Source organism: Panthera uncia, chromosome X, assembly GCF_023721935.1.
Source record: "Panthera uncia isolate 11264 chromosome X, Puncia_PCG_1.0, whole genome shotgun sequence".
NCBI classification, from domain to species: domain Eukaryota; kingdom Metazoa; phylum Chordata; class Mammalia; order Carnivora; family Felidae; genus Panthera; species Panthera uncia.
In genome coordinates this window covers 108072194-108095714 of record NC_064817.1, presented here as the reverse complement: position 1 = coordinate 108095714, position 23521 = coordinate 108072194, and the positions used below count along the sequence as shown (strand labels likewise).

Below are 23521 nucleotides of genomic sequence, written 5' to 3'. Positions count from 1 at the left end.
TATTTAATCGTATGCTTTTTTTTTTTTTTTTTTTTTAACTTTACCGTAATTTCGGCAATGCTGTTTCTTCAGTTAGGACTAATCATCGATTGGCAAGAGCTTCTCAACCCTTGTGAATTCATCAAATACGTATTAAGCGCCTGCTGCGTGACAGGCACTCTTCTAGACCCCGAGGATATGGAAGTGAAAACGTTTTTTTAAGCCCTGGCTTCATGGGGCTCACATTCGAGGCATCGTTTGTGTTTAAGTTTCTCTGCCAGCACTCCCCGTCGATCGGCCGATGCATGATCCCTTATCGAGCGTCTCACATGCGTTGGATACCGGGCCGCGTCTGTGGGGCAGTTTGGACTCCCAAGAGCCCGCCTTCTAGTTGGAAACGCAGACCTGATCTTAACGCCCACCGAATAAACAGAGAATGTTACAGCGGTAGATGGTTGAGGGCTGAACTGTACAGCGTCCGTACGGACCGGAAGGCTGTGGCAGTTCAGAAGACGGAAGCCCGAGGGTAAGTGGATGTGGGACTTTGGGGGAAGGCAGCGGATGAGCAGGCCAGGGCGTGTAAAGCCACCGCACCGCGGTTCCTTTCTCCGCGGTGCTCCTCCCTGCCTAATCTCCGTGTGGGGTTCATTTGACGCCGGTGTCTCCGGTGCCTGGGACTCGTGGTGAAGCCGTTGATTCTGCTGGGCTGCAGGGCTCCCACCCTGAACCCGAGCGGACTCCTAGGCCAGCTGGGGCTGCGGAAGCCCTGTCTTCACATGTGCGTCTCCTCCTCAACTGCCTGGCCCGCCTAACAGCCAGGACTGGTCGACCGTTAGACTTTCGGAGGCTATTCTCACCTTCCTGTTGTATCCCTCGATTCTCTCGTTATGGGCAGCGCGGAAACAGGGATAGTGCTCGGGGTGTCTAGAGTCATCGTTCATCCTTGACGTGCGAGGACAGGGAGAAAGTATGAAGGATGTGGACGCTCGTCTGGGACCACACGTCCAGGCATTCTTCACCGTAAAGCGGGCTCTTTTCCGAAGGTTGATTTGCAAGTTATTGTTAGGAACCCGGAAGACATTTTTTTCCCCCCTAGAAACCAGGTTCTATGCAGGGATTATGTTTTCTGGCTGGCCCACAACAGCCTGTTTAATAAATGCGGTCGAACTATAGAATTCACCCTATGTCTCTGGGAAAATGTGTTCCGCATTCCAATTTGGAACGCTAGGAAATAAGTCCCCTTCTCCGGAGGGGTGGGGGTGAGGAGCTTGGGGAGGACACCCCCAGGTCTGGCACCCAGATGTTTCTAGCAGCTGAGGAATCACCCGTCCGCCCCGCCCCTCAGAAGCGGCAGCCAGTGCGGCTCCTGCAAAGGCTCTGGTGACGGGAGTGCGGGAGGGGTGGCGGGGCGGGCCGCGATGGCGTCTGGCTGAACAGCAGCTGGTTCTGGGCGCCCTGCTTCCTGTCCTCGGCTTGGCAAGCCCTGTTAACAAGAGAGATTTCATCTTTCCCTTCCGCTGATGCCTACTCTCTTCTTGGGGCAATTATCCAAAGCCCTCTATTGTCTCTTTCTCTTCTTAATCCTGTGACCATCCCGGCCAAGATGCCTAGATCATTCCTCAGTCATCCCCCTCCTTCCCGAACACTTAGTCGTCGATTGATGATAACTCCCTGTTGGGGAGCAAAAGGGTCTTTTCCCCTGGAGGAGTGCTAACAAGGAAGATTGGAGGCCATGAGGTGTTGGCGATTCTGAAGCGGCCATCAGGATTTGGTGATGTTGTGACGAGACGTGAGCAACGAGGGGGTCACACTCCGGTCTTCGCTCCTGTCACGGGAGCTCTATGCAGCAGAACTTCCTGGCTCTGAACTCTCTAAGGTCCAGGCAATCGAGAAGCCCGTATTAGTTCTGGAGAACGACGCCATACAAATCCACAGAGACGCAAGGACGTAGATGGTCAAAGCTAGAGCCAGAACTTATAAGTAGGGCGTCTTTTATTTGTTATTTTTTAACAGTTTTAGTTTTATTTATTTTGAGAGAGAGACAGAGAGTGAGCCGGGGAGGGGCAGAGAGAGAGGGAGACACAGAATCCGAAGCAGGCAGCACAGAGGCTGATACGGGATTCGAGCCTATTAACCGTGAGATCATGACCCAAGCCCAAATCAAGAGTTGGACGCTGAACCGACTGAGCCACCCAGGTGCCCCAAATCGGTCATTTCTTTTTTTAATGACAGTTTGAACAAGTCCACTTGTAAACAGGTAGTAGTGACATTAGCCTGTGATCTCCCAGAACCCCTCTGCTTAGATGCTGTACTACCCAACAAATTTCTATTTCTGATTTGGCTTATCATGCGGATTTCTGTCTCGGGAGAGAGTGATACGCTGGCCATAAAATGGCAGTATCCAATCTGCTTAATGGTTTATTTCTTTTAGCAGAACTACGCAAGTTGGCCTTTTGGGGTTATGCATTGGCCTTGGGCGAACTTGGTTCGCACGAGTCCATTCTCCAGAGCCATGAGAATTGAAGAGCAGATTCTGGACCTTGGGGACACGGCCGAGGTGCTGCCTCTGAGAGTCCCCTATTCAGATCATGGGCCGGCGAGCCTTTCGCTGTGCCGGTTTGGTGAAAGACGTCACTCACATCCCTCGTGGGAAACAGAGCCGCAGAAAAGTGGCATCGTTGCTGACTTTGTGAGTGCTTTCAGGAGGAGCCGCGCGGAAGCATCCCGGGTTCACAGAGCCAGGAGCAGTGCCACCCCGTGAGATATGACTAAGCAGCTCGGATTTGCTTTGCTCTGCTGCACCACGTGATGACATTTCCTCCAAAGTTCAGGGGTCAACAGAGGCAGCACGCTCAGCTGTGAGAACTGGAGGCTGTGATTCAAGATGGGCTAAGTGCATTTCAGATTTTACCCAGTAGGAACAAGGGAGAGATGGAATGTTCTTAAAACATTTGGAGTCTGTTTTTTTTTTTTTTTTTTTTTTTTAACGGGCCCGAAACAGAAGCTGTGTCCATGTGGTTCCACTGAATCACTTGCTTTTTAATTGATTAGGTTTTAACAGTTGAGTGACGGAGCCTATTGGGATCACTCCAGACCCTAAATGAACTTCATTTTTTTTTTAAAGTTTATTTCTTTATTTTGAGAGAGAGCACGCGAGCATGAGCAGGGGAGGGGCGGAGAGGGAGAGAGTGAGAATCCCAAGCAGGTTCTGCACTGACGGATGTGGGGCTCGAACCCCCAAACCGTGAGATTTGAGTCAGACGCTCCACCGACTGAGCCGCCCAGGCGCCCCCTAAATTAACTTTAAATGGAAGTCGATTGAGGGGTACTGAAGCCTCATGACATTGGAGACGTTACCCTGTTCCGACACCCTGTTCTATGGTGTGGCTTCTTCTCTTAACGAGGACGTGGCCGGAGCTGTCACTGGTTATGTCAGGTGGTCAGAGCGAGGTGCCAAGGAGTAGTTTAGGTTTGCCCTGTAACCCCGGGCTGAACCCCCGCCCAAGCAACACCTCACAAATATGGACAGCGGCTCACAAGGTGGAACCAGATGAACACATAGCGAGTGGCTCAGTGCAGCCCTTCCCTGCTTCCGGCAAACCTGAGCCGGTGCCTCCCGGGTCGGGGCTTGAAAGGAGAAGGCCAGCACGGGAATGTGGCACAGCCCCTGCGGAGACAGTCTGGTCCTGTGGGACATTTTCTCCTTGCCACGATTAGTTGAATTAGTCATCGTAGCGGTTGTAACGAACTTGTGTTGACAGCAGGCAGGGATTTCTTTTTGGGTACAAACCCACGGATTTCTTCCTCTTCTTTCTAGTGCCTCGTGACAGTGGGAAGTATGCAGACAGGGCTCAGATGTCCCCCAGAGCTCTCTCTCGTGTATCTGCATTGGTTCCATCACTCTCTTGCTCGGTGACGCAACCGCTCTGAGTCTCAGTCTGCTCATCTGTAAAATGGGGGAAATAAACGTGCCCACGTTTCGGGCTTGCTGGGAGAATCGTGTGCAGTGAATGGAGACATATAAATATCTCCAGGCACGGTGTCGGCGTGTCGCAAGGGCTCAGTAAATCAGTACAGTGTACCTGTAAGATTAGTGAGGGAGTAGAGCGGCGGGGAGGGGGGAGGGGGGCTTGGAGATTTTCTTCTCATGTGCTTCCTTGCGCTGGTCGTTTAGGGAAAACATCATCGAACGGCGTGCAGATTGAAAGTGAAAACTGTCCCCAAAGGGTCTACTTGTAAAACCATGAAAATATTACATGTCTGCGTGGTTTATACTGCCAGATGCCCAACAGTCCAGAATTAACACCTGGTGTTTAGTGGACAGAAAAGAAATTGTGCGGTCATTGTGGATATCCGAAATGGAAAAATGCGAGGAAACATTTAAAAATTAAATGCCTTGGGGCGCCTGGGTGGCTCAGTCAGTTAAGCGTCCGACTTCAGCTCAGGTCACGATCTCGCGGTCCGTGAGTTCGAGCCCCGCGTCGGGCTCTGGGCTGATGGCTCAGAGCCTGGAGCCTGTTTCCGATTCTGTGTCTCCCTCTCTCTGCCCCTCCCCCGTTCATGCTCTGTCTCTCTCTGTCTCAAAAATAAATAAACGTTAAAAAAAAATTTAAAAAAAAAATAAAAAAAATAAAAATTAAATGCCTTGTCTGATTTCAGCCGCTGATGTAGTATTGGGCCTTATGTAAATTGACCTTATGTACATTGACCCGAAGCCTTACTGATAACATCAACAGCCCATTAACACACAGTTTGCATGTTAGATGTATTATATACTGCATTCTTACAATGAAGTAAGCTAGAGAATGTTGTTACCAAGTCATAAGGAAGAGGGGCGCGTGGGTGGCTCAGCGGTGGAGCCTCCGACTTCGCCTCAGGTCATGATCTCACGGTTCATGAGTTCAAGCCCCGCATCTGGCTCGGTGCTTGCTGCGCAGAGCCCGCTTTGGATCCTCGGTCTCCTTCCCTCTCTGCCCCTCCCCCGCCTGCTCTCTCTTGGTCTCTTTCAAAAATAAATAAACATTAAAAAAAAAAAAAAGAACTCATAAGGAAGAGCAGGTACTTTTACAGTACTGTACTGTATTTATCGAAAAAAGCCCATGTGTAAGTGGACCCGCACATTTCAAACCTGTGTTGTTCAAGGGTCAACGGCACTTAAAAAAACATCTTTCATGAGGTTTAATCTCGGTCTCCCCTGTTGCTTACCCAGAGTAGAGTAAACGTCCGTCATTGTTGTCCTTGAACCTCGCCCCCCCACCCCTCCCCGTTGCAGGAGGCGGGACCTTGAAAGCATCTCGTAGTAGTTCCAGAAGCCGCCCTTTCTTGTCTGCATCACAGTCGTGGTAGATGGAGGGAAGGAATCCTGCTGTTCATCCGACCTTCACAGACCCCACTGCGACTAACCAGCTAATTTCTGGACCCAAATGGTATAGAGCAAGTTCAGTTAATCCGGGACTCGGGCTCACGCGGAGTAGCAGACGGGGAGTAGTAACATCACGGCTTCCCGTCGGAAAAGCACCAACGCCGCAAATGTGCAAATGTGCGTTTCCTTTAACAAGCCCCGGGGCTCTGGGGACAGAAAAGGGGAATTGGCTCTCCATTTTGTGTGTGTAAATGGTTGGGATCGCTCCCAGGCAAACGGCCCTGTACTGCAGTCCAGTTCTCCTCGCGCTCCCCTACCCTCTCCACGTCGTCCGGCCGTTCTCCCTCGCTTTTTCCCAAGTTGGGCGCTAATGTCTTTACGTTTTCCACACCATCAGCTCTAAACTTGGTCTCATGCCTGTCATTTCCATTAAGGTCTACAAGACTGCTAACAGCTGAAAGCGTTAGGCTCCCTCCCAGTGTTTCCATTTTAGTAAGGGACCCATCTCGGTGCGCGGAAGAAAAGTCTGGGGCGGAATTTTTAATAGCATGCAGTTTGAGGTTTGGAAGGGTGTGGTGCGGTGGAGGGTGTTCCTGGCTATCTTTAATCTTCCAACTGCTCTGAAATCATAACTCTTAGGCTCTGCTGTCTCTGCTACTCCCTAGAGGCCTCTTCCAGCTCCTTCCTGTGTAGTTGCTGCTGCTACAGAACAGGCTTGCAGGGAGAAAAACAGTGTCCGTGGGTAAACTCTAGCATATGGGGGTTTTCTAAAAAGGAAACCCTGTATAGTCCCGGCAGCTTCCCACAAGCACAGGCGGTGACTCTTGTGGATGCGTGTTTCATTTTCTGATCGGGTTATTTGTCTTAATCTCAGTCAAGTGCCCTTGTACGGGTACGGGCCCCTGATGTGGGCCAGCATCTGCCGCACGTAGGCAGTCAATTCACCTGGATCAGGGAGCAACAGAAAAGGAAAGGGGGGACGTTTTTCTCACAGCTGTTGCTCTCATGTCTCATCCTACTAATATTTACTCGTGGTTTTTATTTTAGGCTGCTCATCCCCACCACACCTCCCCAGCACCCGCATCCACACGCGCACACGTATTCACGCTCCCGTTAGGAATCAGAGGCTAAAAACAAATGACCTTTTGGCTTGGTTACCATCGTGGCACCCGTGCCCTTAAGACTTCCCCACCGATGTGCTCTAAGGGAGATTCAGTGAATCTGGAATCCTCTGGGATACTAGATACGCTCTCCAGGGTCTGTTGTATCTTGTTCACCCAGGCTTTGGCAGACTAAAACAGAGTGCCTACCCCTTTATTCCTGGACAATTTTGAATTTCATATTGTGGGATTCAGAGACATATTTGGATTGTACTGTCATTTGACTCTTTAGTAATATTGGGATTACCCCTTTACTAAAAGTAGAATGAGTGTGTCATTTTTTTTTTTTTTTTTTTTTTTAGAGAGAGAGCATGAGCAGGGGAGGGGCAGAGAGAGAGGGAGAGAGAGAAACTCAAGCAGGATCCACAGCCAGCACGGAGCCCGACCTCACGAACCGTGAGATCACGACCTGAGCCGAAATCAAGACTCAGACGCTCAACCGACTGAGCCCCCAGGCGTCCCTAGTGCGTCATTTTTAGATGTGATTGGGCTCTTCAGTCATATTAAGTTTGAATGCGAAACATCCATTGGTTAAATGAACAGTATCATTGTCAATCCCAGAATACACAGACTTTTATAGGTTCACATTTGCATATATTATCTATATTGACGCCCTCCCCCCCGAAAAAAATGGATACTATGTGCTTTCATTCTAGAGACAGAGTTTAGGTCTTGGAGAATAGGTACACAAAGAAGATAAAATTGTGCCTTGACATGGCTTTCAGAAAACACGCAGATTAAGAATGAAACACATGGCTCTGTCTAATGGGACGGCCCACATGAAAAGGTACATTTTATTCCTGTCACTGCATCTGGGAAAAGAAGATTCAGACTTCTAGCCCTCCTGGAATGAAATGATTTTATTTATTTTATTTTTAATTTTTTTAATGTTTATTTTTTGAGAGAATGAGAGAGAGAGAGAGAGAGACAGGGTGCGAGCAGGGGAGGGGCAGAGAGAGGGGGAGACACAGAACCTGAAGCGGGCTCCAGGCTCTGAGCTGTCAGCACAGAGCCGGATGCAGGGCTCGAACTCATGAGCTGTGAGATCGTGACCTGAGCCGAAGTCGGAGGCTTAACCGACTGAGTCACCCGGGCGCCCCAAAGAATGAAATGCTTTTAGAAGGTGAACTTGCATCCAGAACCTGGGCATCTGGTTACCTATAGATATGTATATCTACATTGTGGGCTGGCTGGCAGATGAATAGATTGTGCCTGTGTTTGAGAATATTGCTAGCTTCAAATATTCATATATGAGACTAGAAGAATTCTATGTGCATTTTAATACATTGAAGACATTTACAAATCAACAATTAATTTGTATTTAAGACAACAACCGATAGGAGTCTTCACCAGGGACGGTGGCATACCGGAACGAAGGCGAAGTGAAATATCGTATTTATTTCATGTTTTGTTGCTGACACTTGCGGAGTACTAGGAAGGCCAGAGGTCACGTCTGGAAAAGTCACCTGAGGCCAGGAAGAGCCGGCACAGGTTCAAATCCACGACGATGAGCTGAGAGGGGCGAGGTCAAACGGCAGAAACCAGGAATCAAGGCTGGGAGCAAAAGACCCACCTGGAAAAGTTTGAGTGACCACGGAGTTGGGATCCCAGGCCGTTGGGACCCGGTGGGTGGCAGCAGGGAGGACAGCAGAGGAAGAGACAGCATGCCCCAGTGGCCCTCCTGAGTCCAGCGATTGAACTGTGCAGGTGGCAACGTGTCAGAAGGGCTCCAGCAACTTCTTCGTGGGCTGGAAGGGCATTGTGTAGGTGGCGGGCACGAACTGTAACAGGTGCCTACCGGGCTCCGGTAACGGGGCCGAGCATTGACACGCTCAGGGCCGGAGCGCGCGTCTGCTGATGGGCTCAGCTTCTTGGCTCGGCTCTCATTTCCCAGCACTGCTTCGCTCTGACTCACCGAGGGCCCTGCCACATGTCATTAGGCGGCTCAGCTGCCGCTTTCACTTCTCGCAAGGCTCTACGGAGGTTTGGCTCTTGGCTTTTACATCGTTTTCTCCTGAGAGCTGGAGGGAGTGGCCTTTTCGATAGGTTGGTTTGCTGAGTTGAACACTTAACGGCATCTGACAGTTTCAATTTCCTTTCTCATAGGTGTTTGATCCTGATGACCTTTATGCAGGGGTCAATTTCTCCAAGGTTCTGAGCACGCTTTTAGCTGTCAACAAAGCAACAGAAGGTGAGCTGGGTTTGCCATTTGTGAGTCGTGCGTGACACATTTGGATCCACGGGCGTCTCATTCCCCGAGGAGCCAACTTTGGCCACGATTGTTCGATCGGTGCACATCTCTCCCCTCCCTGCAAGTCAACCCCAGTGGGTGTCAAATGCTTTTTTTTTTTTTTTTAAATGTTTACTTATTTATTTTGAGGTGGGGTGGATAGATAGTGAGCAGGGTAGGGGCAGAGAGAGAGGGAGAGAGAGAGAGAATCCCAAGCAGGCTCTGCACTGCCAGCACTGAGCCCCATGCAGGGCTCGAACCCATGAACCGTGAGATCATGACCTGAGCTGAAACCAAGAGTCTGACGCTTAACCGACTGCACCGCCCAGGCGCCCCTTTTAATTGTTCAGAGTTTAGGATTTAAACACATCTATCACAGATGTTATTGTAATGGCCTTCATATAATGATAAGAACCAAGGAACTATTTCGTCCAAAGCTACAGAATACGCAACTGAGAACAACAAGACAGAAAATGAAAAGGAAAAGATGAGTTCCCCTTTTCATAAAGTTTACAGAAGATAGCAGTTACTTCCCCATTAGAGCCATGTTTTTCTCATAGATTTTTGTATGTGTCTGTCCACGTAAAAGAAGTTGTCAGTGGGGCGCCTGGGTGGCTCAGTCAGTAGAGCGCCCGACTTCAGCTCAGGTCATGATCTCACAGTTCGTGGGCTCGAGCCCTGCGTCGGGCTCTGTGCTGATAGCTCAGAGCCTGGAGCCTGTTTCGGATTCTGTGTCTTCCTCTGTCTCTCTGCCTCTCCCCTGCTCACACTCTGTCAATCTCTCTCTCAAAAAATAAATCAAATAAACATTAAAAAAAAAAAGAAATCCACATACTTTAAAAAGAAAAAAGAAGTTGTCAGTGACCTTGCACTGGAAACAAAACCTCAGGGTCGTAGTGAGTGAAAGGAATATTTTTTATTTAAATGTTTAATACCCACCACATTGGAGGCATTAACTATAAATCCTAGCAAATGAAGAAAACGCCCCATAGCCTTGGAGTATAACCTTACTCCTGTGAGACAGCATCTTTCGTACAGCTGGGTGGGAATAAGCATAGTTGAGATGCACTGAGCCCTCACCATGGGTCTAAGCAATTCTAAGAATCATCGGTGGTCTCCTCTTTGAAATGACCCTGGGGGTAGGTATTATTATTAGGTCCGTATTACAGATAAGGGAAGTCTGGCCCACAGTTGCCCAACCGGGAAGTAAGTGGCAGAGCTGGGGTTCAAACCCACATCGGACTGACCGCCCCCCAAACATAGGTCTTGGTGCTCAGACTGTTGGAGAGTCCACAGGCTGTGTGCCCAGCACCGCCAGGTGCTACAAAGGAAGTGTAAGATACGGTCCCCGCCCCTGAGAAAATTACCATCTATTTAGGGAGACTCAACTTACCCACGTGAAACAATTAGCGCACGAGAGCAGACAATATAGTCGAGTGCCAAATAGAATGGAGCATCTAGGAAGCTATCAAGTAATTATAGTTTTAGTCAAAAGAGCTGTACATAATAGCAATAAATGTAAAAATACTTCTCTAGAGTTGTTCTTTTGCTATTTGGGAAAAAAAAAAAAAGGAGGCTTTTGAGCTATTGCAAAGGCGTATAGCAGAAGTACAGCTAATTCGAGTAACTATATTTAAGACATATGACAACTAGCCAGTGCTAGGCAGGGAGGATCGTATCATTCTAGCATTATGCCATCCAAATTATACGTTCCTTTGCCAAACTCTGCTAGCAAGTTTTATAGTCTCTTCCCTTGCCGCGGATATTTATAAAATACAAGGAGGTGAAAGTTAAAACCCACAGCATCAAGGAAATTACTTGGATACTGAGCTTGTCGCCTAGGGAATGTTTGGGCTTTAGACTTTTGCAGTTTATGTCTTTTAAAAATAAACGGAGAGGAAAAAAGCCCTCATTTGAATTTGTCGAGAAGCCAGCATACGGAAAACACCCAGCTCAGCGCTGGTCTGATCGAATTTCACAAGGTTTCAAGGAAGAGAAGATTCTCGAGTGTAATTTTTGAAGATCGCATCTTTCCCAGACACACTCTGTCTCCGATTCTCCTTCGCCTCGCCCACCGCCCCCCGCCACCGCCGCACCCCCAGTTTCTGTGAGAATTTACATTACATACGCTACACATGTTACCGCATATGAGGAAGACAAGAACCACCCAGTTAAGGGCCAAAACACAAAGAGAGAAGTTTGAAATATTTCAAAGTAATAAGAGCCACAAACAGCTGTTTGGTACCCAATATAGTTCTGCCTTGGATAACAGGGCGTACTGTCTCAACCGGTTCAAGAGGGGAGAGTCGTAGGGAAATGGGTTAAGAGAAAATGTGGCTCTGTCGCTGTTTTTCATTCTACTGGACAGCGATGGCCAGTAAGACTATGAAGAAGTTGGCCACCAAAATGGGAGGTGGGGGGAGGAAATTCACTTGGCACGTTCCGAATGGTAACCGTGAGGATTACGGCCAGGGCGCCCGTGCTAATGTCCCGTGAAAGATTGTGTTATGTTCTAGACGTGCTCTGACATGAGTGGCTCCCTTTATCTTGCCTTTTCCTCTTTTCACAGATCAGCTATCAGAAAGACCATGTGGACGTTCCTCTTCTCTTAGTGCTAATAGTTCTCAGACAAGCCCACAGGGAGCAGTTGTTAGCACAGCTCCAGGGCTGCAGAGGCAGTCAAAGGCAGTGGTAAGTATAGAAGCCAATTCCCCTTGCCTGTTTCACAGTCTGTCAGATGAAATCGATATCCTGGTTTCATCTCCCCGTGTGGCGAGATAGCCGTCCTGTGCGTTTGGGGCGTCGCCGGTGAAACTACTTTAAACCCAGCGCCAGTTCGGGCTGGCCCGCTGGCGCGCATCAAAGGCATGTGGGGCAGAGGGTCAGAAAATCGGGGCCGAAGTCCCAGAGTTCTTTCCCTTCCTGGGACCTAGTGACTTGTTTAGCGGAGAATGCCGTGCAAATGGAAGTCGTTAGAACGGCTTCCTGATGGCAGCTTGCTGGCATTTCCTCTACCTCTGGCTTATTAGGAGAACTAGATAGTGCCTGGCACATAACCGACAATCAATATGCATTACTTGCCATCATCATCGTTACTGTCATTTGCTTTTTCTCTGTGCCTTCCTATTGAGCCTGTGATGATGAACTCCCCTCGTGGGGTAGCCCAGTTAGCTCTGCATTTGGTCTTAATAGGAGCTTTTATTTGGGAGGAACCACCTCATCCTCGGCAGGCTCTTTGGAGACCTTTATTCCTCGTCAAAAGCCACCCACTTGCTTTAAGCCATCAGGAGCTATTACTTCCAAAGCACTTTAATTACTTCCAAAGCGCTTAACCTTTTGAGATCACAGCTCCCTTTGGGGAGCTGATGAACACTACACTTTACCTTTTGAGATCACGGCTCCCGGCTCCCGTTGGGGAGCTGATGAACACTACGGTTCCTCCGCGCCCCCTTGGACCCTCTCAAATTGTGTGCAAACCTCCTGTGCGGGAACTTACGGGTGGTTTAGGTAAAGATCCCTGTGCGCATCAGCTTCTCAAAGGGGCCCGTGACAGGTTAACAACTCCGCCTTAGGTATCTACGGGATATTTGATGTTTGCATATGAATAAATCAGCCAATTTAAGATATTCTTAGCCATTGAGAGGTGGGAGGCAGATTTTATGTGTAGATTAGTACTTAATCTTGGCCCTATAATTATGTAAGACCGTGTCTGGGTGTTGGGGAGAGGCAGGGTGGAATAGTTTATCACTCTACTTTGTTTCCTGGCGCATTTAGCAAGTATCTTTAGGCAATTGGCGAGGGGAGAGGGGAATGAAAGCTATGGCCCCCTTCAAAATACACATTCTCGTAAACACAAAAGGTTGCATGCACTTCTGCGCCGTTTATTACCCTCCCCCACCCCAGCCCCACTCCTAAGTTAAAGACTCAAGACGGCTGTGGACCTGGGGTTCCGTCCTTGCGCATCCCACGTTATTTGCCTCAAGTCATGTCATTTGTGCCCCTGCCCCATGTAGATGGGTGCTTAATCTGGTGTGGCTTTTATTTCCCTAGGAGATGATGGAAAATGGAGGCCACCAGTTGATAGTAAAGGCAAGATTCAACTTTAAGCAGACTAATGAAGATGAACTGTCAGTTTGTAAAGGGGACATCATTTATGTCACCAGAGTTGAAGAAGGAGGCTGGTGGGAAGGCACATTAAATGGCAGAACAGGCTGGTTCCCTAGTAATTATGTCCGAGAAATTAAGTCCAGTGGTAAGTGGATCTTTCAAAAGCCTTTTGGAACGTGACTCATGTACTCTCTTGTATTCCTACTGACAATCTTTTTTTTTTTTTTACCGTTTATTCAGTTTTGAGAGAGAGAGAGAGAGAGAGAGAGACAGAGCGTGAGTGGGGTAGGGGCAGAGAGAGAGGGAGACACAGAATCCGAAGCAGGCTCCAGGCTCGGAGCTGTCAGCACAGAGCCTGATGCGGGGCTCGAACTCACAAACCATGAGATCATGACCGGAGCCGAAGTAGGACGCTTAACCGACTGAGCCATCCAGGCGCTCCCCTACTGACAATCTTGTAGTTTTAATTGGTCAACAGACACTGTTTGTATTTGCATTTATAAGCCGACAATTGGGGTAGGAGGGAACTAGGAAAAATCAGTGATTCGATATTTTGAAACGAAGTTGCATTTCGATTACATCAAGACAGCAAAAACCTAAAAAAGCTAAAGAATTCAAAGCTCAGACAACTGTTCCACCTTAACTATGTCCCCTTCCTGCCACTCTAAGAATCACCATGGTAGAAAAGAATAATAAGAGAGGCCATGTGCTAACTTCCTTTTTTTAGCCCTAAGCTCTTTAAGCAGACCTAAGTCTAAATGCCTCAGACATGTGTTCGAGAAATAACAATCATAGGGCTGCAGGAAGCCGTCTGGCTGCTTTGATTCTGAATAAAATTGCCCTTAACTCTTACGTACTGCTAACTGCTTATCCTCTTTTGTAATAATATCGGGAGAATGAAATCTAAGAATTCTTCAGTAGTCTTTCTAGAACTTTCTTAGGTCACTTCCTTGCCTTTTGTTATTTAAGCAAGGAGGCCCTGCCTATATCACCAAAAAAACCCTGATATATAAAAATATGTCACAATACAGATAAAGTAGTGTTCGGTTATTCACATTGTTATATCTCTTCACTTCCCCAAAATATTTACCCAAGGGCTCCTTTGAGTGGTTAGCTGCTCAGTGCGCTTTTTCTTTTGTAGACGTCTTCGTTGCTTTTTTAATGACTCAAGAGTAATACTATCGGCTAATATAATCATAGGCTCATTGTAAATAAATTAAAAAATTACAAAGATGTATAATATAGGCGATACAAATTCCTCTCTCCTTTGCATCCTCCCCCAGATAACCCCTCTTAGGAGCTTTTCCCGAGCGCATTTAAGAGAAAGTTTGGCTTGCACGCTTTTCTGTGTCGTGTGTTGGTTTAAGGCAGGGGGCACCTCCCTTAATGGAATAAATGTTTACTAAAAGATTTATAGTTATATATGTATGTGTAGACTTCTTAGCATTTTTTAGAAGATTTTATTTTTGAGTAATGTCTACACCCAACATTGGGCACGAACTTACAACCCCAAGGTCAAGACTTGCATGCTCTACCGACAGAGCCAACCAGGTACCCCTTAGCTTTTTCTTTATTACTGGGAATTGAGATGTTTCTGTTGATCCCTGAAATATTTTCACAGGCCTTCTTGGAATTTCCTTGGTTTTGATGATTCTCACAGCTGATTTTTACCCCTCGCTACATCTTTCAGTTGCTTTGGTCTGGTTGTTACGGTCTCTACCTTTCCAGATTCACTCTAGCTTTGTTCGTTGATTCAGTGTCTTCATCCCCCAGATTGAAAGCCACAGGTCTTGCCGCCTTGCCTGGGGATTCCCCAAGGCATTGTCCAAGCATTGTCGAGAGGACACCGGAAGTGGACAGACAGCATGCCTTCATCATCATGTCCCTTGCTGAGATGCCTTGTAGCACAGTCTGGCTGCTGCATTGTGGACTGCCCTGGGCTGTTTGTTCTGGGCTTTGGACCCTTCCCTTAGGGTTTGTTCTATACTCTCTTTGGTTTGGAGCTCAGTTAAGGACTCACGTGGCAATCTCTGGCTCTGATTTGAGCACCTAGGTAACCCTTTGAAGCGTCTTACCCAGCCATCAAGGATAGGTCTGGACAGCTGGGGCCAGGAAGCCTGCTACTTAAATTAAACCGAATTTAAACTCAGCAGCCAGAGTGATTCTTTCAAAATGGAACTTGGGTAATGGCTCCCCATCTCAAAAAGAGTAAAAGCCAAGGTCATCTCACTAGCCTACAAGGTCCTCCAGGATTCAGCTTCCTGTTGCCCCTCTGACCTCCTCTCTGACCTTTCTCCCCCTCACTCATTCCACTTCAGCCACACTGGCTCCCGGTTTCCTGTGCCAAACGGGCACCTACCTCACTTACTGATCCTCTGCCTAGGACGCTCCCTGGATGTATACCAGGGACATGTTTAACATGCCTGGTTCCCTCACCTCCTTCAGGTCTCTGCTTACTTGTCCGCTTTGCAGTAGGGCCTTCCCTGGTCACCCAAGAAAATTGAACCCTATCCCCATTGCCCCTCTCCCCCTTCCCTGCTCTATTTTTTGTTAACCATTTTTTGTTAACCATTTCTCTCCACCTAACATAGTGTACGTGTGCTTATTTACTTCACTTACCATCTGTATATTCCCATGAGAATGTAAGCACCATGAGGGCAGAGATGTTCTGTTTTGTTTAGGCTCTCTAAGTATCTGTAAAATGAATGGATACCGTGGGGCAGGTCATTATATTCTGTTCAGCTTGTTCACTGAGCGTCAGTTAGATACTTGGTAGTAGTGGTGGTGGGGCTATAATAGTCTGTCCTCGGGGACCCTGCCTCTAATGACCTTACAGTCTAGTGGTCAAGATAGGTGTGTACATAGACAACTGTAACAGGGTAGCACGGGATAAGTAACGCAGACAAAGCTCTAAGTCTAGACAAGATGCTATTGGTGCAGGCAAAAAAAAAAAAAAAAAAGATTCTATGAACAATAACCTCGGCGGGAGGGGGGAGCACTTGAATCGGGCCTTGAAGGATGAAAAGACGCTTCTGACAGGTAGAAGGTTAGAGGGCATTAGTAAGTTAAAGCATGGAGGTAGGAAGATGTGGAGTGGGTGGTAGGGTGATTTGGGTTGAGGGTGAGGCACGTAAAGAGGAGTGGGGCTTCGGCTGGAGCTATATGAAGAAGGGTGTCAACACAAAGCAGGGGATAGTAGGGGACAGTATGTGGTTTCGAAAGCTGTTTCTAGTGGTCAAGTGGGGGCTGGATGGCAGAGAAGTGGTAGGGGTAACCAACGAGGATGTGGGGAAGCCAGTAGAGACTCTTGCTGAGATCTTGGCAATCCAGAGAGCCGTGCGGGCTGCTTTTGTGATAGTGGAGCGGAAAAAGTGGGCGGATGCAGTAGATACTGTTAAAAAACAATCAGGAAAATTTGCTGATGATTTGTGATGAGCAGAAGGGAGGAGGTGAAGATAATTCCAAGTCTAGGGGTCCAGCTTGAGGGTGAGCTCCTTAAGGGCATGTGGAGTCATGCACCCAGCCAGCCGGCGAAGGTTTCTTTGCCATGACTGGGATATCAGGCTCTGTCCCGGCACTGGTGAGGCAGAGAAACCTAAGACATGAGTTTTGTCCTCATGTTTATAGTCTAGTGACGGGGAGATCTCACTGAAGATGATGAGTTGCTTTGGACATGTTGAGTGGAGGCACCAGAGAGTCATCGTTCTGAAGATTTCCAGCAGGTAGCTGTCATTATTGATTTGGAGTCCGGGGCAGAGCTAATAGCCGGAGACGAAACTGACAACTGACGCCGTAAAGTGGTAGATGATAAAGCGTAAAAATACATAGCAGATTATCAGTGGACGGAGAGTGTGCTGTGGCTGGAGAGGTTGGAAGTGGCTTCGTGGAGGAGGTAGGGCTTGAGACATGTAGGCTGTGGATAGGTCCAGATGAGAGGGGAGGACAATCCAAGCCATAGTGATTGGTCAGGGAGGACCAAAGCCACAGAGGATCTGTGGTAGGACTGAGCAGAGGGAGCTTGGGGTGGTGGGGATCAGTTCGGTGTAATGAAAATGTCTTGTTGGGAAGGAGGTAATGAGTCTTTGTTGACCCGAATTCTTGCCCATACCACCTCTCGCTGCCTCCACAGGGTGGCAAGTTGGCCGGAACCTATTTAGGATGCTGCCGAGGGACACGTTAAGTTCAGTGTTGTGCTATTTTATGTTTGGTGTAGAAAATACACCTGTCAACATTTTCTTTCTTTAAAAAAAAATTTTTTTTTAATGTTTACTTATTGAGAGACAGAGAGACAGAGCGTGAGCATGGGAGGGTCAGAGAGAAGGGGAGACACAGAATCTGAAGCAGGCTCCGGGCTCCGAACTGTCAACACAGAGCCCGACACGGGGCTCGAACTCACGAACCGCGAGATCATGACCTGAGCCGAAGTCGGATGCTTACCCGACTGAGCCACCCAGGCGCCCCGCAATGTTTTATTTCTTTTCGTGAAGTTCATAGTGATGTATAAGCTTAGGGAAGATTTGTCTGTAAGGAGTTTGAAAAAAATGACTCCTAGATTAAATGCGTCTTTCGTTGAAATGAAACCATCCATTTAGAGTTTTAAACCCCACGGCCACACAAACTCTTGGGTCGTTTGGGAGGCTGAATCAGGCATGGAAGTCAAGAACTCCTGTGATCTCCATTTACTCTTGGGTCAAGTGGGTAATGCTGAGGTCACTTGAATAGTCGGTGATTCTGACCTTCATTCGTGGTAGCCTGGGGTACTTCTCATTCAGGCTGGTATTCCATGTGCCTCTGTATTGTCTTCAAAACGGAACAAAGCAACCCTGGCCCTGTGCAAACCCCCACCCTGCAGATTTTGGTGCCGTGGGAGGGCTGTGCCCGCTTTTCTTCCCTTGAGCCTGCTATGGACAGGAGCGCTTTGTGCTCTGGTAAAGTTGCCCTTGGGGAGTGACATGTTAAATTTGAGATTCCACTGTAACTTTTGTCTAGAAGATAATTATGGTCAAGGCCCTGGGGACAGCTTCTTCCCCCCCCCATCAGGAGGAGACTGGTTTCAGAGGACCTGTGAAGCCACCAGTCTACTACCGTAGGAAGTGAGGAAGTAGAATGTTTGAGTATCTCGTGCACGCACACGTACACACGAGACTCCTTTCAACATGAGATTGAGGCTGAAGGTAGGGTAGGATTTGGTGACCGTGATAATAAAGGCCTCTCACCAAGAATGATGGGACCTGGACGGTGGTGACATTATGGAGCCATTGTTCCCAGTCCTGCTTGCGTACCTCTCGTTTTCTTGTTGCACGAGAAAAATAAACCCTTTTGAACAAAAACATTTTCTCAAAGATTTTGTTTCATGAAAAATATATGTATGAATCAATTAGGCATTATATAAGCATCAGAGGATATATTAAGGGCCTTTGCTCCTTTGTTTGAGTCGGATACATTATAAATAAGAAAATTAGCCATTGGTAACAATTTTCAGTCCTTTATTTAAAAATCAGTGGTGACCTGTAAATTAACATGTTATTTATGCATGAAAAAAAATTCCTGCCAATACATCAGTAACACCATAAATTGTATCTTTTTTTCGTTTTTGTCTTAGAGAAAAGCTAAGGACTTTGCATTAAAATTTTCCTGGCAAAATGTCCATGCCAAGGAAGTATTGAAGCAAGTATGATCAGAACAGATATTTTAAGCAAATTCTGTTTTCTGCAACTGGTTCCATTAAAGGGTCATTAAATCCTTCTAAGACTTTTTATCAGCAGGTAAATATAGTTATCAGATGAGGAGATGAGGTGGCTGGCTAATTAAATTTGTATTAAGGCAGCTTAAGAAATGACTCTTCCTGCTGATTGTAAACCAAAAGTAAGATTGAGCTTTATATTTAGACTTCCTGTTGTAATCCCCTGGGTATGTCACATAGACGTTTCATATCCAGAGAAACCCATTGTCACTAGATTTCTTTTTGTCCCATCACCACCAACAGGCAATAGGAATCTGTACAGCAGCGGGGGGGGGGGGGGGGGGGGGAAGAACCAAGCGTTAATTGGAAAAGGCTCTTTATATCAGGATTAGGAGGGTCTCTTATGGCTTTATCTGTGGGATAGTGCTGTTGTTGGAGTTATCTTATGCCAAGTAACCCATTTGAATTCTTCATGACCGTTGGTTGATGTCAGTGATTGAGTTGATTTGAATTGAATTGAATTGAGCTGAACTGAATTGAATAAGAGGTGGTGAGAGAGACCACCTTGCCTTGTTCCTGATCTCAGGGGGACCACGCTCAGCCTTACATCTTGTGCCATGTATGTCTACGCCAGCTGCAGGTGTTTGGTAGATACTCTGTATTGAGTTGAAGGAGTTCCACTTTATTCCTATTTCGGGGGGGATAGGAGGTGGGAGTTTCTTCCCCTTGAGGGATTGTTGAGTTTTCTCAGGTGCTTTTTCTGCACTGATGGGTATTATCATGCGATTTTTCTTTGTAGACTGTTAATATTGTGGGTTGCATTGATTGATTTTTGAATGTTTAACCAACCTGGCATCCATGGGGATGGATTCCATGGTCTACAATGCTTCAAAAATGTTGCGGAATTTTATTTGCTAATATTTTGTTAAGGTTTTTTACATCTATATTCATGAGGGCTATTGGTCTGCAGTTGTCATTTTTTTATACTATCTTTGTCTGGCTTTGGTGTCTGTGTGATAGTGACTTCATAAAATGAGTTGGAAGGTTATCCCTCCTCTTATTTTCTCTAAGAGATTGTGAAGAATTGGTATTGCTTCTTCCTTAAACGTGTGATAGCATGCTCCAGTGAAACCATATAGGCCTGGAGATTTCTTTTTCTGGAGTTTCAAGTTTAGAAATTCAATTTCCCTAATAGTTATAAGTCTGTTCAAATGGTCTAGTTCATACTGGGTGAGTTATGGTAGTTTTTATTTTCCAAAGAGTTGGTTCGTTTCACATCTAATTATCAAGTTAATATGTGTAGAGTTGCTCAGAGTATTGCTTTATCATCTTTTTTTTTGTTTAAAGAGAGTGCGAGTAGGGGAGAGGGGCAGAGAGAGAGAGAGAGAGAGAGAGAGAGAGAGAGAGAAGGAGAATCTTAAGCAGGCTCCATGAGCAGCCTAGAGCCCGCCGGGGCTCGATCCCATGACTCAGGGATCATGCCCTGAGCTGAAATCAAGAGTCGGATCGTAAACCGACTGAGCCACCCAGGTGCCCCTGTCATCTTTTTGATAGGTAGTGACAGCCCCTGTTTCACTCCTGATATTGGTAATTCGTGTCTTCTTTTGGCCTCTGTCAATCCTGCTAGAGGTTTGACAATGGTATTGATCTTATTTAAAGCACCAGCTGTTTTTTTGCATCCTGTTCAGCCACCCAGGAACCTCCATGCAGCCAGTCCTTTCTTTTCGGTTCATGTTTCTCCGTCCTACTCTGCATAGTTAACATTTTGTTTCCATTGCAATCACCCATTCCTGTGGCCTTTCCTTCCTGCTTCTCCATCCTGGCAGGCTCTCCATTACTGTTTACCCTCCCGTTCAGCCTGGCTTTTGAAAGCTGACCCTATCTTGCCGGTATCTCTAGAAAGTTTCATTTTTATCAAGACTGGCTTACGTTACAGTCGCACAAAACGATTGTGCTTTCTTTTAGAAAAAACTGTTTTTAGGTTAATTGATTGATTGATTGATTTTGAGAGCGAGCGAGCAGGGGAGGGGCAGAGATAGAGGGAGAGAGAGGGGATCCCAGGTAGGTTCTGCACCATTAGCACGGAGACCAGTGTGGAGCTCGAACTGACGAACTGGGAGATCATGACCTGAGCTGAAACCAAGAGTCAGGTGCTGAACCGACTGAGCCACCCAGGTGCTCTCGGCTATGAGTTCTAAGTAGAACCATTATCACTACGTTATAGGAAACTGGCCTCCTAAACACTGAAAGAATTTGGTAACTGTCAATTTCAAGTAAGTCTAAGAGTCCCAACAGTGGTGCCTGGGAAGCACAGCCGGCTTGGTACAATACTTGATTTCAAGTCCTGGCTCTGCCACTTACAATCTTGTGAAGCCACCAGGTAGATCCAGGAGGATCTTGAAATGGCGTGAAGCTTCCAGCAACTGGCTGTACCCCACTTGTCATCACTCGGACGTGACACAGTTGGCCCAGAGGGCTGCCTTTTTGCCTTGTTTTCACCCTACCCAGCAAGGCCCAGCTGGACAATTGATTGGCACAGGAACAGTCCTGCCTTGAGCATTGCCATGTCTACAACTGTGCTTCTGGAATCTTCCCTGCCCAGAAAGTTCTCTACTGTTTTCTCTCCTGGTTGGAATTCTCACCACCCTCCAGGACTAGATTGAGTGCCTCCTGCCCAGCAAGGTCTTCTCTGAGCATCCCAGCTCAAACTGATGGCCTCTCTGAACGCCAGTAGGAATCACTGCAAATGCCATTGACCAAGCCCTTCTCGGTAGATTTACCTCTGGACATCATATTGGTTAGGAGCCCAGGCTCTTGTCAAGGCACACCTGAGCTTCAGTCTTGGCCCTGCCATGTCCTACATACATGCCCTTAGGTAACTAACTTCACCTCCCTGGACCTGAGTGACCTTCTCTGCAAAATGCAATCATCTCTGCCTGCTAGGGTCGTGAGGCTCAAATAAAATGTCTAAAAAGCTATTAAGTGCCAAATAAATAAAAGGATTATTTTAATATAATAATATTTTAAATATAACAATAATTAAAAGTCAAGGTTAAATGAGAAAATATTCATGCGATAATGTGATAGAATTACAGAGGAGCGCCTGGCTGGCTCAGTCAGTAGGGCATGTGACTCTTGACCTTGGGGTCATGAGTTGGAGCCCCACACTGGGGTTCGAGCTAACATAAAAACATAAGATTAAAGGGGTACCTGGGTGGGTCGGTCGGTTAAGCGTCCGACTCTTGATCTCAGCTCAGGTCATGATCTCACAGTTGGTGGGATCAAGCCCCACATCGGGCTCTGCTCTGATGGCACGGAGCCTGCTTGGGGCTCTCTCTCTCTTTCTCTCTCTCTGTCAAAATAAATAGAAAACACTTAAAAATAAGTAAATAAATAAGAAATGTTTAAAAAGGTTGTTAGGAGAATTACAAAACCATAAGTAAAGTAAGAAAGATCCCTCTGTGTGTGTGTGTGTGTGTGTGTGTGTGTGTGTATGTGTGTGTGTTCACAAATACATATATAAAAAGAGTGAGAAGACATGCTTTATAATGTTACTTTGATGATGGTTAACTCTGACTAATCATTGGTTTTTATGTTTTCTCTATAATTTGCATTTTTTAGGGTTGGGATGTAATAGATTTAAAACTAGAAAATATTTTTTAAAAAGAAAAATCAAGTGTGATGATATCTTATGAATTGGTTACTTATATATACTTGACTATACTTCAGAAAGAGTTTAAAGCAGCATATAATATAGCAAGATAAAAATGGAATGTAAAACAAAATGAAACAAAGGAGAAAATGAGGGGAGGAACGATAGTGTTAGTGACACTGTTAAACATTTATCATCACCATCTTGTATTTTCCTGAGGTGGTTTTTTTTTTTTTTTTTTTTAAGAAAGAATGGGTTAGGATGTCTCTTAGTCATGAGTTTAATAGGTAAGATTAACTTGGTAAAAGAAAGGCAGCATTTTGTAGCACGATGTCATGATACTCAAACGATACATAAAAGAAAGAAGAATTTTCTGCTCGTTTTCAGTGTGTTAGAGATTCTGATTATTTTATTTTTGGCACAGTAGAGAGCCCTAAGAAAGGATGGCTGCTATTACCTATGTTATAATATATATCTATACTATACTTGTATAGTAACTTACAAGTTACAAATATGTGTATTTGGTTAGCATTAATTTGGCTTATCTGTTTTGAATGAGGTGAGTGGAGAGGCAGACTGGAGTAAAGAAACGAGCCCGAATGGAGTGAAGTTCTTGGTCTGGCCCTGCCATTCATTAGCTAGGCCTTAACTTCTCGGAAATTGAAGGGGTCTGGACAAGAACCCTAGCTTGGACCATCTAGAGTTTAGTAAAATTAGAGTGTCACTTGTCGGGGAATGTACATTTCCACTGATCCTTCCATTTGACAAAATTTATAGTATGTGAGTTGACTTCAGTTATAAAATGTTCATCTTAGATCTGTGTGATCTTAACATAATTTAAATGTCTATTCCACAGAGAGACCCCTCTCCCCCAAGGCTGGCAAAGGATTCGAAACTACTCCACTTACCAAGAACTATTATACTGTGGTGAGTGTTCAGATCAGAACTAACAAAATTTCTTGACTCTCTGTATGGAACCTTTTCACTTGCTGAGCCACTGATGCATTGAGGTGACGCTCATAGGAGACTGGGTAAAGTATTGCAAGGGTCTAATGTCAGCTGTGCTACCGTGGAGCTCTTCTGCTGGTAGGCCTCTTACAGATGTCTAGAAGTTTTACATCCACCGTACTGAAAAATTCCAAGGTAGCCCAAAGATTTGGAGCAAGGCCTGTTAAACGGCACCAAAAGAGAAATTGGTTCATAAGTAGGCGTGATGGGGAAACCCAGCAGTTAGATATAGCCTTACCAGATATTAAGAAGGTGAGTTCCCACATTCCTCTAATGCTATTAGTTTTAAGTGATCGCATACTGTGATTTTATTTTCGAATCAATCAATCCATTATGGTGT

At 46.4% G+C, this 23521-nt stretch overlaps 1 protein-coding gene across 4 annotated transcripts in view; it reads left to right on the top strand.

Moving 5' to 3' along the window:
- Positions 1-23521, top strand: part of ARHGEF6 (Rac/Cdc42 guanine nucleotide exchange factor 6) — a 102870-nt gene that overhangs the window by 22117 nt on the left and 57232 nt on the right. For all 4 annotated transcript variants that reach the window (XM_049644356.1, XM_049644355.1, XM_049644358.1 and 1 more), the window contains 4 exons: positions 8608-8692; positions 11301-11422; positions 12782-12983; positions 23030-23100. In XM_049644356.1, the coding sequence (XP_049500313.1) occupies positions 8608-8692; positions 11301-11422; positions 12782-12983; positions 23030-23100 (480 nt within the window). The remainder of the gene's footprint in view (positions 1-8607; positions 8693-11300; positions 11423-12781; positions 12984-23029; positions 23101-23521) is intronic.